The sequence below is a fragment of the Lepisma saccharinum genome, chromosome 8 (genome assembly GCF_977018435.1).
Source record: "Lepisma saccharinum chromosome 8, izLepSacc3.1, whole genome shotgun sequence".
NCBI classification, from domain to species: domain Eukaryota; kingdom Metazoa; phylum Arthropoda; class Insecta; order Zygentoma; family Lepismatidae; genus Lepisma; species Lepisma saccharinum.
This window is the reverse complement of record NC_139236.1, coordinates 22177602-22195743: the sequence shown is the minus strand read 5'-3', so window position 1 is coordinate 22195743 and position 18142 is coordinate 22177602. Positions and strand designations below refer to the sequence as shown.

The 18142-nt window shown below is 37.3% G+C and overlaps 2 protein-coding genes across 5 annotated transcripts in view; one reads left to right on the top strand and one right to left on the bottom strand.

The window, feature by feature from the left end:
* Nucleotides 1-8400, top strand: part of CNMaR (G-protein coupled receptor) — a 58937-nt gene extending 50537 nt beyond the window's left edge. Inside the window, exon 3 of the mRNA XM_083127326.1 lies at nucleotides 8062-8400. Within this exon, the coding sequence (XP_082983452.1) occupies nucleotides 8062-8180 (119 nt within the window). The 3' untranslated portion in view covers nucleotides 8181-8400. The remainder of the gene's footprint in view (nucleotides 1-8061) is intronic.
* Nucleotides 1-18142, bottom strand: part of fry (microtubule binding protein furry) — a 1034138-nt gene that overhangs the window by 521534 nt on the left and 494462 nt on the right. The gene's annotated exons all lie outside the window — the stretch shown is intronic.

Genomic DNA, 18142 nt, shown 5'->3' with positions numbered 1-18142 from the left:
GAGAGACTAGCGATTGGCCATACCATTCATGTATAGCTTGCGGGTTGACAAGAATGTAATGGCCCCATCTCTGATGATCCAACACGGTTCAGGTTCAGTACACAACAACCTACCATTTTTCTGCTGAGTATCAACTGGCTCTTGACTAATACCTACGAAATAGAAAGTCACGAAACACGTGGTCAACATCGCAAATGTGTGGATCCTTGCCTCACACTCATCTGCAGCGATCTTTAGTCCTAACTTTTGAAATTTTTGATCAGGGTTATGAGAAATGCAAAAGTGTAACTGTGTAAGGAAATACTGTAGAATTCCAAGTCATAGGATAAGAGCTCTACACTCCTCCATTATTTCCATGACAAAAACTTGGCGCCAAAAGGTAAACCTTTGTCAAAGTTTCGTTTCACTACTTTTTAACATAAAATGGCATTTATTTAAATTCTGATCGTCGGTCTTCTTTCCCAGCACGTTGTATTTCTCCATTGCCTAAAAAATGGAAAAAAGGGGGGGATATTAAAATTTCACAATAGTGGGTCGGTTGACCGCGTAAAAAACATTGAACGGGTTAAGTAGCCATAATCTTGGCACCTTTCCGGAATATAAAACCGTTTTTTGTATCTATCAACGTCACTCGTCGGGAGGTTTAAATGAATTTAGTGACACGATGGATGGTCCGTTATCGTGAACGCTGGTCATTACTTCTGCACTTCGCACCCGTGCGTGGAATCCTGTTTCTTTTTAAAAGGTACTTTCGGTTCTTATCGGAATGCCGCAATGCATTGAATTCACATTTCGTGGAATCGTAACATAGGCCGCTGCTATCGTGGATGCAGTGTGCATATATAGCTAGCTACTATCTGTGATGATTTCAAGCTGGCAATTAAAAGTGTACACACATGTTCACCTGGGGACAATGTATTATATTTGTTTCAACATATATTTAGTAATAAATCTGAAATCTATACATTAAACGAAACACTGGCTCAAGTTAAAGTGAAGGTTGGAAAGCGGCTGTGGCAAGCTACAATTTTTGAATCAATAGAATCGCTGAACTTGAATGAAGTACGTCACCACTGTCACAATTGTTTTATGAATTTTTATGAATGTGCGAAATGTGAGTTCTCTCGTAAATATTAGTCTTTGGTTTCTACAGTGATTTGGGAATTTTCTTCCAAGATATCAAAACCTGATGGGCGCATTAATAAACATGGGTAGGTGTTTATCGGCACCTGACAGTAACTTGGTAGTTGCTCAAGAACTGGACTCCTTTGCAGAATTTCTAATTTATCAGCTTCTCATACGTAGATATGAGAACGTTTTTATTACCTGGTGACAGAAATACATGCGCGCCGCATCTGACTCGTTTCTGATATCAATAAAAGAGCACATCCACGAAGGCTGAGCACATGCATCTTTATTCATACGAAACGGCGAAGGAGCTCACAAGAAGTTGAGAATTGATTAGGGGCTCAATTTCATTAATACGACCGATTCGTATACTTTCTCGTTATAACATGCGGTTATAAATTACAGTAGCCCATACAATGTTTTTTTTTTTTTTTCCGAAACTGCACAGAATTAGTTAATCCTCCGCCTCTTACCCCTCACAAGTGGGCAACCTTGAGAAACAACAAAGTTGCCCAGCATTCGGGACAAGAACATTTACAGTGAAACCGCCATCTGCATGTTCTATCCGCTTGAAAATGCATGAACTTTTAATCGTATCGAAATAAGATTTAAATTTTATGCATTAAAGCATGATACGGGCAGTATATAAGGTCTCATATTACGATAGCACCAATATTTCCATTTTCTGATATATTGTTCATTGCTTCCTTATTTTCATGATAGAATCCATAATTCAATATTGAACATGGTTAGACTGTCCCATCATTTTGGGTCATGTTTACGGCGGTTACATCTGCAAGTGAATAGCAATGCTTTAACTACTGTCCCCTTAACTACACAATCGTTTGATCAGTTTGGTTTTCATCATTTAATGCGAACTTTCAGCCAGCCTCTGTTAAATGCATAAAGAAAATGGACGATGTATTGACGAACAGAAAGCAAATAACCGCAGTTACGTAAATCGAGTTGAGGACCCCTTGTTCCATAGACTGTTACGCAAACCAATAAAATCCGAGGGCAGACTTTCCCCTGTTACGAAATAATAGAACCTTAAAAGCTGGCTTCCAGCCATTCCACTATGCCCCTATCGGGAATAGAACTCGGAACATTTAATATACAGAGCGACACATTTACGATATTTACCATTGGACAAAAATGTCTGTTATGGATCACGAATCACTCCATTGACATTTTCAATAAAAAATGGGGATAACCAGATAAACTGGTTTTTCAAAAGCAACAAGAATATTCGGTGAATGGAAATTATTATTAGTAGTAGTAATATAAATAGTAAGAACTAAATGTCGACCTCTATAGGACAGCAGTCTGCGTACAGGTGTATGAAGTCATCGGTGAGTCATAGGCTCGAATAACCTGAATGGCATAAATATGTATCTTATTTCTTCCCTCGTCTATTTCATGAATTCAACATTCAGCATTGTAATCGCGATTATCTTAGCTAAAATGTATAATCATAATCATAATAATAATATATTGACAATTCTAATTCATTTTCATGACACTTTATGCATTGAAAGATCATTAGTTGGAGAACAGAAAAGGGATATATTGTTGACCAGTCAGTGACTTTTCTCTAGATTTGGACAACACGGTGAATGACAATTTTAAAATTTAATGGAATTTAAGTCAAATGAATGAATTTCAAATGTTTAACTACACTGCATTATACATAGAAAATAGGTCATATCTATGAGAATTACACACATACGGATCATTTTTTCAAATGGTTACCGCTTATTGGGTTTCGCTGATTGTGCTCAAATGAGAGGCACGGCATGTACATATTCGGACAGGAGATTAGGCTAAAGTGAATTGTGCGTTCTACTTTACCACAGAAGTCAAATATAGTACAAAACTGTAGGTCCAAGTAAATGCACATGGACATATTTTAAATCTTGTAACAAAGGGATATTGTATTTATAGCCGCTTAATAATGCAGTTACACTGTTTTGTCAATTGTACATAAAAGAGGAATATGCGAAGGTAAAGTTCCCCGTGCATATAGCACCGTGCCATGGAGGCACATTTGGGGATGTAGGGACCGGGCCCACATATTCTCGATCTCGACCATTTTGGAAATGATGTGACCAGCAGCACGCTCCGATCGCCTTTCCCCCCCCCCCCCGGGGGGTTGTAACAGGTACACATTGATTTGAGGTTGGGTGAGCCCCAGAATCGCTTCATGTGGGGGGCAAGGCCGGGAAAATTTCTACCTTAGATCATCCACCCCGGGAATCGAACGCGGCTCTAACGCGTCGCAGTCAGACGTCCTACCGACTAGAACACCGCAGCTATGAAAGAGGAATATAAACTAAAAATTTACAACAATTTTCAGTTAATGATATCTTGGAAAGAAGCGATAAGGTTGGGAACATGTTTCCATATCATATTTCCAAAGATTTCTGCCGCTACTCATGTGGACAATGAATAATTTCCGTCTCTGCGCAAGTATTGACTCGAGAGGACTCGATTAACAAACACGTGCGAGGGAGCAGATTTGCGTGGAGAGGGGGAAGCGACTGAAGTTCTAGCCTTTGCAGAAGCGTGTACTGCTTCGCTCCGACCACTCTTCTCTCCCTCATTACTGCGAGGCCTTGCTCCAAAGATTCCCGGGATAAAGTATAGCACAAAGGCAGGAGAGCGGAAGCGCTGTGGCCGCTTGCGCAGAACAGAAAGCGCTCAGTGTGGGGAGTCCTCTCTCCAATGTCTCAACGAAGTTACGCACGGGAGAAGTGAAAAGGATATGTGGTACTAAAGCGACTACCGTTTTACATAGCTTTTTTATGCTAGAGTCATCTTCCTACTGTTCAAGTAGGATGCCGCATTGTCCTCGCAGATGTCGAATAAGTGTGTTTAAAATGTAACATGCACTGGATCTCGCGGAGCAAAGGCAAGACCCAACTTCGCAGTATTTCGAACCACAAGAAAGTTGAGTATATTTTTCATTATGCCACATACATACAGCATTTTGATAGAAGCGCATCATATACTAACTATTGAACCAACGGTGATGCACTGGCTGTGCAGTATTTTGTTACATTTATATTTTTCTCATTTTGCGTCGCTTTACTTTCTGTTCTGGATTATCGCAACGGTGAGGATGAATGGCGATTACATAAAACTGAGGAAGGCGCAGTCACATAAAAACACTCGTACCCAAGTCGTCACCAGAACCTGGAACATTCGGTGGCGAGATCGCGAGTCGACCACTCAACCCGCTCGGACACCGAAGTGGCTAGAATTCGTTAAAAATTCAATTACATCAAAAGCACCCTGCAAACGCTTTCGCTGCAATGGAATTTAATCTATATATAATTCAATGCAAATTTTATTTAATTAATTGGTTTTCGCATTACATGAAAATGACCAATGAAATATAATATTTTGCAGGATCTGTTTCATGAGCGCTACGCTAATAAGGTTTTCAGAATGTCATCAGCTGAAAATTATCGCGCTGCCAGTACGCCTTAAGCCGAAGAGTCAATAATACCCAATATTCTCTTCCACCAAGAAGCCTCTCGCATAGAAATTACTTCCCAATCACGATAATTTCCCCAGATCTATCATTAGAACTGCGCCACACAGAAGCGACCGGAAGTTTCCATCACCTTCTGGATGCGCGAGAAGGACAAAGCTTCCCCCACCACGACAGTTGCCTTGCTATTTATAACGTTTCGAGAGGCAAGACTACTATCCGATGTGATAGCTGACTATTTAAAATTCAAGTTTGCGAGGAGAAGTTTCAAACTATCAACATGAAGTAAAATGACAAAGAAAGAGACTGGAGTGAGAACGAAACTTGTTCTAAGGCTTAAATTAAAGCTTGCCTTCTTTCTCCACTAAATTATTCTGCATGTTTAAAAGATCACTGTGTAAAGGGGTGAGTAGAGAAGCGTTCAGAAACGATTGCAATGGTCGACGTGGAAGAAATATCTCTAAATGGAGACAGAGAGACGTTCCCAACTGATATCATTCGAAGATGTTTTAACAATAGCACACGTGAGACTGCACCCAAGTATGACGTGCAACAATTGCAAATACGAATTGTTACTTTATCATTTAACATTCCTTTGTGCGTGCAAAACCAAAGAGCACAATTTGACACAAATATGAGGAATACCTTTGAGTTTCGCAACACATTATCTTGCATATGACTTTTTGGATATTTTTTACCTTGGTACAGTAAAATCCTGTTCAAACGCAACAATTTCAATGAAACGAAAATTATATATTTAAGGTTTGAGTTTGGTTTAAGTCCACTTTAGGCAGAGATATGCTAATCGGGGCTACCGACAGTTTAAGTAGATACGAACCAGTTGTGCCTCCAGGTATTACAATAATGTATACCAAAAGTACATCAAAATGCATATTTTATCCCCTACTTGGAAGTGGTTTAAGATAGCTATGCATATTGACGGTTTCTCTCTGATTCTAAGTATTTTGTTTGTTTCTTATCCACTTCATGCTGAACCTACAGTTTAAAGTGGGATTCAAACCACTGTGCAATCCACATCTACCGGGATTCGAAACGGCGATTCATGATTACAAGGCGACGTCGTTATTGCTACGTCATTAGGGAGGGCTTACCACGTGTACGGAACTATAAGGCCTGCTTCACCAAACTATATCGATTGCCTCGGCGGTACTCAAATTTCGTAATATATATTATTCAGCAATATTTGTAACAAATAAACCGTAACAAGGACTCCTGGCGGAAGGTATAACAAAGCATTAAAATTTAGATAGCAGATAAACCTTTAAAGATTGGCGAAGCTACAAGAGAAGAAAACGCTGTTCTGGAAAACCTTCGGTGTTTTTCCCCAGACTACCGGCCACGACATGCAATCTTAAACCAGGAGAGTAATCAACGTCAAACAGAGAAAGATATTCGAGATGTCTCCAGGAAGTTGAGAGAGGAAAAAACACAAGTCGTCCACGACAATCCTTCGCCATTAGATTGAGAGAGAGAAAAAAACGAAACGAGTTGCTTATCTATCTCCAGTTCGAAATGCTCTATCTCCAAATTTACTGCTTTCCGGCCGAGGTTCGTTCCTTCTCTCCGTCCCCGTTCGGACATTACTGTCTTCTCCGGCGCTGCCTTTCCCCATCTGATACAAAAGCAATTCCGTAATGAGGAAAGCATTGAAGTGGATAATGAAGGGAGACAAGAAAGAAATGACACGTGGAGAAGAGGGGCTTAACGAAACAAATAAACAAAACGGGACAAATAAAAAGAAAGGGAGCGAGAAAACAAGATTGTCTACAGATCAAAGAATCGAAGCGACGATGATGCAAAAAAAAACAACAAAAAAACAAAAAAAAAAACATGCTGTTTCAGGAGACTGGAAAACACCAGCCAAAATCTACTGTATTGACCTAACAGGGAGAATTCGCAGACACGTATGTTAACGGGAAAAAAAGCATGCTATCAGCGTATGAGTACTTCTCAAATATCATCCTAAAATTGTAATGAGTCTAACATCACAATAACAGATTCAATTTCACAATTAGATATTAGTCATAAGCCTACCAAACCACAAAATATGAGACCGATATGAAACAGTTACAAGCCTTGCGGCATTTTACCTTGCACGAATCTTTCTTTCACTTATATATGCTGCTCTTTTGAAATGAATTTTATTTATCTGAAACGCTTCTACTGCTATAAATGTCAATGAATATACTAATAAACAAATAAATACAATATAGTTAATACATTACGAAAACGTCTGAAGCCTTTTCTTATTACAATGCATTTCACAAATCATTACAAAAATGTCAACCTCACATCCACGAAGTACACCTCGGTAACTGCTTTAGCAGGTTAACGAGGCTCTGGCGTCTGGACCTACGGCCAATATAATACTCTGAAGGTTGTGTTGTCCTACGTTTTTTCCTTGTAGCCCCATGTGTTGAGGATTACTTCCCGTCTTGCCGAATCATCTTTCGCCGAATGCCCAGACAAATATCTTACCTAAGCAAAATTTTCGGCGAAATGGGAATTTCCGTTTTGCCGAATACCCTTTCGCTGAATATTCTGAGGCGGGGGAATTTTCCCTCTGCCGGAAAATTCCAGGAACTGAAGGGGGAAAAATTCAACCAAGTCAAAAACTCATTATATATTTTCATTGGTGATGAAAGTGAATGTATACTAGGTTTAGATAATCGGATATCAGAAACTCCTTGTAAATGCTAAGAATGTTCTATTTTTATTGATTTCAAAGGGTAGCAACGCTAGAATTCTTGTGGTGAATTAAATCATAAACATAACATTTTTTTCTTTCCAACTCTTACTCTTTTCTGAGAAGAATGTCAGCAAAGAATCTGCTAATTTAATTAAATACGGGTGTAAGCGTCGACCAAGGAAATCCTACCATCCTCCTTGGAACTTATGAATCAAAAATGTGCAGCGACATTTAAATATTTTAAAGAAATTTTTCCCATTGCTTGAAATTTCCTGAGTTATCAATGATCTTATCAACCAGATACCGTAATATATATTTCTAGAAACAAGGTATATATTTCTAGAAACAAGAAGCATTCAATATATAATTTTACACTATCCTGTTACAAGCTGGGAGTGAAATAAAAGGAAACATATCTTAGTAGAAATTTCATTTTAATAGTTATATTTCAAAGCGAAGAAACAAACAAGACATCGTAATTAAAATTAATTCTAATACAGAATGATGAATTTTACATTTTACTGAAATTTAAGACACAGTGTTGAGTGTCCCTTTACAGCCTCAGCTTTTAACTCGGTAGCCTTGTATAGTGTGACGGTGCAAAATAGCCTAAATACTGTCCCACCTACAATTTTCTACTCAATAAATCATTAAAAAAAAGTATGATATGTTATTATTTTGACAAATCATTAAGAAAACGTCTCGAACTTCTTTTCTTATATTTCAGTCGTTTCGGAATACACAAGATCCATTGGGTCCATCTCGAGGAGACAGACTGTGACAACGAACGGCATGACGGGAAGCACTTGGAAGGACGCTCACGAGATGATCCCACTCACCAAGTAAGAACAGGGTTCTCTCTGGATGCAACGTGCCCAAAATAAACATCTCAAGAACCGGACCCTGCACGGGCGAACTGGAAGTCAAGTCTATCCGCCCTTATGATGCGATTACAACCTCCCGGCAACAAGACCACACTCCCCCTTCACTAAGCCGACGCACCCCCGCCCGGCTGCTGTATACCAACCACTCAAGTGTTGTGATCATGTAAATGTTATGTGCAAATGGAGTAAATTAGTGTCGTACTTACTGCAGGATGGCCACTCCTGAAATTTCTGGTATTTTCAATGGGGAAATTGAGATTTTTTCCAAACATAATTAATCTCATGTTATTGATTTATGTTTGGTTCATGCTGTACATAGGCAGAAATATTTCTGACCTGGTTCTGTTACTAGAAAGTAGAATAAATGTAAGACGCATGGTTAATATTCGAATATAACAGTCATTATTGATTTACAGTTGATGTTATTCTAATTTTGTAAATTCAATTAGATTGATGTGTAAATTTTCCCGCTAGCGGGCGAATCATGAATTAGCAAAGTCGTCCACTAACGACCTACTGTCTAAACGATGCTGTTAGTGAACATTTGTCGATTTCGTAGACAGGTACGAGGTGGAAGAGTCGGCCCTGAAACCAATCGAAGAAGGTTTTGAAGGTAACCATATTTGCATTGCAATGCCTAACTTAACAGTCGTAAAGTCACAACAATAGCGCAGAGATTAGTTTGAAGAACGCCCCTGTTCTAATCATCCTCGCACAGTCCAGAGAAAATTACCGATATTATGGAATCAGTAAAACACATTCTAAAATTCCTATATTACTTTCGTTTTTGGCAGACAAGCCAATACACGATTACAGCTTGCTATTCCTTTTCTGGATAGGGTGCTAGTTGTATAAATTTCGATTGTTGTTCAACAAGTCCCTAACAACGTTAATTTTGTACAACAGCGATGGGACAGCAGATGTTAATTGCCCAAAGAATAGTTTATGATTGCGAATAAAGCAACAAAACACGCAAACCGTACACCCACACACACAGATACCTGGACCTTCCTCCAATTGAAATACGGCAGACCGGCCTGATTCTTTTAAAGTGTGAACTATAGGGGAATCCGCTATAAACAAAATGTTGCCTCTTTCCCATAAAATTCCATCATTATCTAAGTTATGAGTTATTGTTAGAAGTCAACGTTTATGCACAGATAGGCTAAATGGGACTGGGCTGCACCTACAGTTTAAAGTGGGTTCCGAACCAGTATGTGCCTCCACCGCGTATCGAACCCGGAAACCCTTGATTACAAGGCAACGACGTTATCACTGCGTCATAGAGGAGGCCCTCATCATAACAAAGTAACATAAAATAAGGAGGATACTACGTAAGTTAATAAAAAGTGGATAAGAACAGTAATGAATAGAGAGATCAGTTCTTACCACCACCGTGAAGGTACAACCACCGAATTTAGTACTAGCGAACCTTCACGAAGCACAAGGGACACATCATTTGGCTATTTTACGTCGCTTATCCGTCACTTTTGGCTAATCGCGACGACGAGGATGAGTGTTGATTTGATGAAATTGGTGAAGGAACACTCAAAGAACATCCTTACCCAGACCGGGACCTGAATCCAGGACCCCAGGCAGAGTAGCGTGCTGCTATAACCACTCCGCCAGGTAGGTAGGCGTAAATAACACTTCAACTGAACCACATAATATTGATCACATCGCAATCTGGGCAAGTATGTTAAACCAAGAGAGAAAAATCTCATTTATAACGGGTCTGACCGTACTTTGATAGACTAACACAACATACCCCGTATTTCCTTCGGAAAAAATAAAAATAACTCGCTTCCCTGTAATAATGAAATTCGTGTTCTGCATTTATACGGTTATCTCATCTCTTCTCTTGACTTATGAAACGAACATCACGAGAAATTTGTATTGATTTCCTTATTTTCAAGTGCCATAAGAAGTTAAATTTTTTCGAGTGACTTGCCAGCATAGTATCTGCTAATACAAGTTGGTCGTTACAACGAGAACCTAAGGTCAACAGCCCTTGATTAGAACGTGGTCAACTCCTGTCGGAGGTACCTTCTCACAGAGGGGCAAAACTTCACAATGTCATGCGGGATATGTGCTGGATGCAGTAGCGTACGCAGGATTTCATCAAGGGGGGTGTTATTTCTAAAACTTTTTTCCAAATTCACATTACCATTGTTTTATTATACTTTAATTAAATAATAATAATCACAATTAATTAATAATACTTATAATTAATTAATTAGCTGAATTAATACTAATAATAGTACAAATACCACTACTACTACTACTATTGAGTAGTAGAGATCTACATAAATATAGTATTTATGAAAACAATAGAACGAAATTACTTTCTAGTCATCCGATTTTTATCAAATCCTGGGATGGTTTGTTTCTTTGTTACGAAATAATTGTCTCGTCAACGAGGTGAGACATTTCAGGGGTGAAGAAGATCCATAAATACAAGAAAATATATTAAAATAAATTGAAATAATCAAGTATGGAACTCATCCAAGGAGCTGCGGTGATCTGGTCGGCAGAGCGTCTGACAATCACGCGGAAGATCCGAGTTCGATTCCCGAAATTGGTTGGAATTTTTCCGGCTTTTTTCCCGCATAAATGTCCCCGATAATTCACATCTGGATTATCTTACTGTTCTTACCAACAAAACATTTTACAATAGTTAAGCTTATTGTCATTTGAATAATTGTCTAGTCAACAAGGTGAGACATTTTAAAGATACATTCAAACGAGCTGCGGTAAACAATACAATGGGAAGGCGAATTGGTGACTGTATTCTTGTCCGCCTAGCCTTTGTCTATACATTAGCCTCTTACAACGAACCAACAACTTTATTTAGTTAATTCTCATTGTTCACACACAAAAAAATACATGTTCGTTGAACACTGGCGTACGTAGAGGGATGGCCGATGGTGTTCCAGCCCCTACCGAAATTTTGATAAAATCAGAATTTTCAAATAAAAATCCGTTAAGAACTTTAAAAAATCAAAATGTGTAAATGCGAAACCTGTTTTAAAGTGAATCCCGATTACCATTTTTGTCTTTGAATACAATTTTAATAGATTGAAAAGCTCCAAAAATACGAAATATTTTATTATGCATCCTGCCCTCCAAATCGAAGCCATTTGCTATCCACATTTACTATTCCAGCCCCTCCAGAAAAAAAATCCTGCACGCCAGTGTGTTGAACATTGTGGCAACTGAGATACAAAACAACTTTTTTCTCTTTTAAATCATAGTTACCCTAACCTAACCTCATAAACTCGTGTTTATTTTCAAGGCATCACCCTGAAAGACGCGTGTGTTTGCAATGCTGTCCTTTTCTCCATGCTGCATGGAAATAATAATTCAAATTATTATTATATTATTATTATTATTATTATTATTAGTAGTAGTAGTAGTAGTAGAAGTAGTAATAGTAATATTATTGTCCCAGATCTTTGACTGTGAAAAATTGTTCATTTAATTTTTTTTCATAGCATTTTTCATAATATTTCACAAGCTCAAGGGGGGGGTTTAAACCCCGTAAACCCCCCCCCCCCTTGCGTACGCCACTGGCTGGATGAGCCCAACGCCAGGCACTAAGAAAGCTTCGAATATGAGGGATGTTCCAAAAACTTTTCAAATGACCCTATTCTTAGTTAGTGCACGAATAGACCAACTTACATTATATAGAATTACTAGATGCACATTCGGTTACATAAATCATTGTGTGCCAACAAGAGGTGTGGTTCGTGAAAGCAGTAAAGCCGAAAATTTTCAGCAACATACGTAAAATTCGATCAGTTATCACTGATGTTTCTAAGATCGGGGGCCATCCTGTAATGATATTACAATACAATTTCCACATCGAGCTCTGCAGAAAAACAAAGTAGAATTTAAGATATGCATCAAATACTGCATTTTGACAAGCAAGCAACATTAGTGCATTCCATGTCCAACGTTTCATGGCAAAATATTAAAGTTAGCTTTCAAAGTGAAGAAATGTTCTGCAGGAACCAACTGAATGACGATTCTTGCAAAGAGTGTGATAGATGAGATGTTGTGAAGGTGCAAAAAAGACGGAAAAAATGCATTCAAAACTTACAATACAGGGTGTAATTGTACTTTCTAAACTTTGTATTATCTTGAATAATTAACTAGGATATATATATTTAATCATAAATAAGACGTTTATGTGTACATGACTTTACTGTGATAAAATTATTACGAATCCGTGAAATGCGTCTTATACACAAACGCATTAAATCATACTCTTTCTGTATTATTGGACAATGAAAGCAATGTAACATTCCAAACAATATTATATTGTTATGTAAATATCTAAGTTGTATGTAAAGAATCATCATGCATTCTGCTTTTCTTACAAGCATCGTTTTTCCTATACCTACAGGGAAGGAAATATATCTGTAGTGAATAATGTAATGCTACATTTGAGAAACTATAACGAAAATAGCAGTTCCTGTCTTTCAAGAATAACGAAATAGAACATAATTTTTTGGAAGAAGAAATTTTTTTTTTTTTGGAAAATAGTTGACGTAAGTCTATTGCTCGTAACAAGTATCGTATGTATGTGTAAATTTGTAAATATGTGCTTTGGGGTGGCTTGCACGGTGTTCAAAATATATCTATATGATAACATTTAACATGAAAAATATGAATACTCAATCAAAAGACGCGTTGGGAAAGAACATGATAGGAAGTCTCACAAATTACATTATTATAATCTAAATCTCCTTGTCAAACAGTGAGGAAATGTGGCAGAGATAATATGCCTGAAACTACAGACTTCGTAGTTGAAGCGTGATGCCAATATTAACATTTTGTGAAAAAATATTGTGATATCAAAAATATTATAATATTAAGTAAACAAATAAATTATGAAAAGTGATTCCATTATTACAAGACCATTGTTTGGTAAAAGTGTGGTAATTTAAGTCAGGCTCAAAAGTGCTTCTCTTCCTAACATTTTGGCTTATATGTTTATAAATCCTTTCTATCCATTTGTTTGGATATAAAGAAAAGTGTAATTTTAATTTGTACCTGCGAATGCAGAATCTTGTCAGAAACACTATATGTTTGAATTCTTAATGGATTTCCATGTAGCCATAATAGAGTAAGGTGTTTATGTAATTAAGGCACATTATATAGTTACAGGTCCCACATTAAGGTCCTAAATTACAACTGAGTCACATTGTTTATTCACTGTTCACATTTTATAGTAAGAGCATCCTAATTTATAACATCTTTTAATAGCCAGCTATTAGGATGATCTGAAATGAACTGTGAATGTAAAGAAAATATGTGGCATGCACGAGTTCTGGTTTATATTTTATCTGCACTCTTTTAGAAATATGTTCATTCAATGAGATAAATGTATTTTCATTATGACGTTCAATGTATGGTCTGTTATTGTAATGCTTCAATCACAGCTACCAGTTTACACCACCAAGACAACAATAAATATATACCAAAATCTCTCTCTCCAAATCATTTGTTGCATTTAAGAGTGCACGAGGGTAGAATGATTTACCGTCGTTGATCAATGTTATTTGATATTCACTTTACGTAAATCCGATGGTTAAGATGGAAGAGTAAAGTCAGGACGAGGATTCCCGTGACTCGGTAGAAATATTTAAAATAACATCAAACAAAATATTTGTATTACATATCGGATACAAGAATTAGAATTTAACAGTTTTGGGTGTGTCAGTATTTGTGGCTACTTTGTACTATTCAGGGTTAAAATTTAGTATCTAAAATTATCTTCAAAATAAAAAAAATATAAAAAAACGGATGTAAAGGTCCGCCGAGTGGAATTAAAAGTGTATGGTTGAACGGGATAAAAACACACGAAAAATTTAAAAGCATTCATCACACACTGTCAGGGATATTAACTATTTGAAGAAGGAGAGAATGCTGTCTGATGATATTCAAATCTGCACATTCAACGTGCCGTACTGTTAAAACGACCTTACAAATGGAAGATTTAACCCTTGAAGCAGATGAAGGTGGGTAAGATGGTTGTGTAACATCCCAAGCCGCGTTGGTATTTCTTATCCTCGAAGAGGGGAACAGCACGAGGTTAACCAAATGCAGGTTACACTTAAAACCTATGTCCCAATAATGCATTGTGAAGGCGAGTTTCCATTTCGATAACTCATTACACTTCCCTGGTTTCACTTACATTTTTAGTTTCTTATTTTTGGTATGTATTGTTAATTTGAAAGATGCTACCATCCAGAGGTCGGCGCCCGGTTCTTCCGCTCCTCTTGTCCTTCCTTCATTTCGTGTTGCATTAGAAAACGCAACGGTGGAGACATAGCGGGTTGGTGAGAGTTGTTGACAGTTGACCCTCTGTTCAGGAGGGGTGAATATGATTCCACGTGAATGTAAGGTTCAACTGTACCATCTTCATTCATTGTGGAAGCAGGAGTGTCAATATTACTCCAAGGAATTACTAGTGCCTGGACTTGTCCGAAGTTGGTAGCTTACTAAAGGAAGGAGTACTGATCGGCTTGTCTTGACTTTCAACCAGCGTTATTCGTTTTCCAACAGGGAATGCAAACTTGTGTTACAACATTTGCAGCTGTCAAATAATGAAGTGTTAACAAGTAGAAATGTTCATGTACTATAACATCATTCAGCCTCGTACATTAACAATGAAACTTTTGGTGTATTCAAATATTGAGCATTAACTTTTTCGATTAAAACGTTAAGTGATTTTCTCCTTTAAGCTGTTCTGTGACAGACCTTGCTTTCCAGTTACCCTTCAAATATATTAATACTTTATGTTGCTCTATGTCTGAAACATAGGCACACTGCCTCTACAGCTTTAGCCTTTGTCATAGGTATCGAAATTCTAGTCCTCATTTCCACGTACTGTTCTTAGTGTTGCACTCATCCAGATGAGTTTGAAAATAGATACCATATCTTTCAGTTTGCGAGATCTGTCAGTTTTTTGGTTGTTCATGTTTGTCCATGATACATGACGGGCGCAAATAGCCAAAATATTATCTTAAATCAAATCAATTAGTACTGCTTTCACGAATCTAACATGTTCGATAAGTGTATCCTAAGCTATCCCTCTAGATGAAGGTATCCCGAACTGTTTGGAGACGGGCTTCGCATATTTTCAGTAACGCTTCTTTACTGATTTTTTTCTAATGAAAATATTTATATAAAACAGTTTTGAATTTAAAAGTACAAAAACAGAAGAAAATTACGGAACTGTATAAGAAAAAGTGGTGTGTGGTAGATGTGTTTTCTTGTGGTATTTCTTTAATTCATAAAAAAAATTAGGAGTATTATCTATGCACATTGAGTTTCATGGCAAATTGGCAGTTTTATTTTTTCAGACCTCCCAGGCCGTGACGACGTGCAGTTTTGTAACCCCTACACCGCGCGCTACTGAAATATCAACTCTTTGCATGATTACCTCTACCATTCACAAAATGTCATCAATCTTAATCTTATCATCTGTAGGGTTGTTCTCTGAGTGAGAATCAAAATATACTAAATTTTCCCCACTGTAAAAAGATGTAAAGTAAAAAGGTAAAGGGGAGGGTTCCACAGATTCTCGATCTCTGCTAAAGTGGATGCGACGATACGCTTCAGGCCCTGGCCCGATTATCCAAAGACATCGCCGATGAGTTCCAGAACCTATGAAGGATTCATGGAAATCGGAACCCTGGCTTGCCGACTTAACGGTGGTTAGTTTTTCTGTACGACGTGTAATTAATATAGAGCCAACTTTTCTTGAACGTAAAGACAGAAAACTAACTTTCTATGGCGTAAAATAATGTATAGGTTAGGAGACTGCGCCCAGGAGATAAAGGGCCAGAAATTTTCAGCTAGGTTCATATATTGAGTTATTTTAAGGCAATGTGTGCTACAGAATCATTAATTCATGGATTTCCAAAGAATGCTGTATTTTTACGCAAAGAACAATGCAAAGAATTACACTGGGGAACAGTGAAATTGCGGCACAGTGTTTGAGAGCTAATTTAGGGCAATTTCATGCTGCTGAATGATGATATAATAATATATTTCCTGAATTGGCTCTAATTTATGAAATAAATGCAACTAAACCAAAATGGCGGAAACATAAGACATGCATATAAATGAACTTCCAACAACAATTTAATATTTCTTTTTGTGATTACAATCATTATTATAAAAATAAATTTATTTAGGCCTATGATCATAATAATTAAGAAAATATGTACACAATGAAGTAACAAACTATGTGAAATCGTTTTCTATACGATTTCCTGCTGTATTGCTTTTTAGGACAATCCCTCTGTAAGCTCCAACAGTAGTCGGCCGTCACGTGGCGATCCCACCGTCCCTGGTACCTTTCTTCCATTATCCTTATATCCTGATGGAACCTTTCTCCCTGTTCTTCACTAAAATCACCAAGGTTCTCAGGGAATCTGTCAATGTGGCTATGTAGAAAATGTATCTTCACACTCATATTAGCTCCTAATTTCTCAAAATTTTTCAACATATTTCCAACTATATCGGGGTAGTTTTCTGCTCTGTGATTCCCCCAAAAGTTTTTGACGACGGACACAAAGCTCAGCCAGGCCTCAGATTCGATGTAAGACATGTAAGTTGTAAAATTGGCATCATTTATAAGTGTACGAATTTGTGGTCCGTCAAAGATTCCTGCCTTCAATTTTACAATACTTAGTCCTGGAAAAGTGTGTCATATATATATTTGAAACAATCACCACTTATATCTAAGGCCTTGACAAACTGTTTAATATGCAGTGGCGGATGATTTTGTCCCTATCTATCAGCGGTTCATGAATGATATTAGCTTTTCCCACTAATATTTTCCCTTGGGGGTCAAACTTTTATCGTCCAATGCTTTTCTCTAGCACGACTATCCCACAAACATAGGAAACAGGGATACTTTGTGTACCCACTTTGCTGTCCTAGTAAAAAATTCACCATCTTCAAATCCACACACACGAGCCACTTATGTTCAGCATATTCAATTTTTTTCTAAAACCATTTTTATGTTTTGGTATTCTTCCTTAAGCTTTGTTGAGTGTCCGATATATTGCCTAGCAATGCTTCATAAGTTGCCTAGCAACAATTTACAAATAAATAAATAAGTTTCTTAATAGGAATTCCAGCCCATTATCAAATTTTGATATTACCGAGAAAAGCGTGGAGTAATTTTACCTCCTATATTTTGCATGGTGTGTTTATTTTTATAACTGGAGTCAATTCAACTGAACCAATCATACAATTGGTAATCACAGCTGTTTTGTGTGTTGAAACTGTTATTAAACTTTATGCCGCAAAATAAAATCTTTTTTTTGTTCCCCAGTGTTATCCATGAGACAGGTTTATAGTGAAACTGTCGGAATTGGCCGTTACGAGGATATCAACATATAGGTTTACCGGCAGCATTGCCGACAGTTTTGCGGATCCGATTTTTTTATAAATACTTAGTACAAAATTGTGCATTAGTTAATATTTTTATATTAACGGGGAATGGATTCTTACTCTCCCTAGTTCTGTAAATAAAATGTATCAATCTGTGGTTTCATTTTCGAACCAAAAAAGTATTCTCATTATTTTGTGAGGCACATAAACAGGGTGTCCTTGTAGTAGATCCAAACAAATAACAAATTCCATACCATTCTGTGGTGTCTTAACATGCTAATGTTAAGTATTAAACTTACATAACTTCGAGGGAATGACGTCTATTCAATATTGTTCAACACAAATAAACAGAAAACTACAAAAAAAGTTCTAATAGAATATACGCCATCAAGAAGCAGGGTCAATAAAAAATGTGGAATTTATTGTCATTTGAAAATCCGGGTTCAGTACAAATAAAACACTTAATTTTTCTTTTTTTCTTCTTTTGGATGTATCTTCATTTTCACT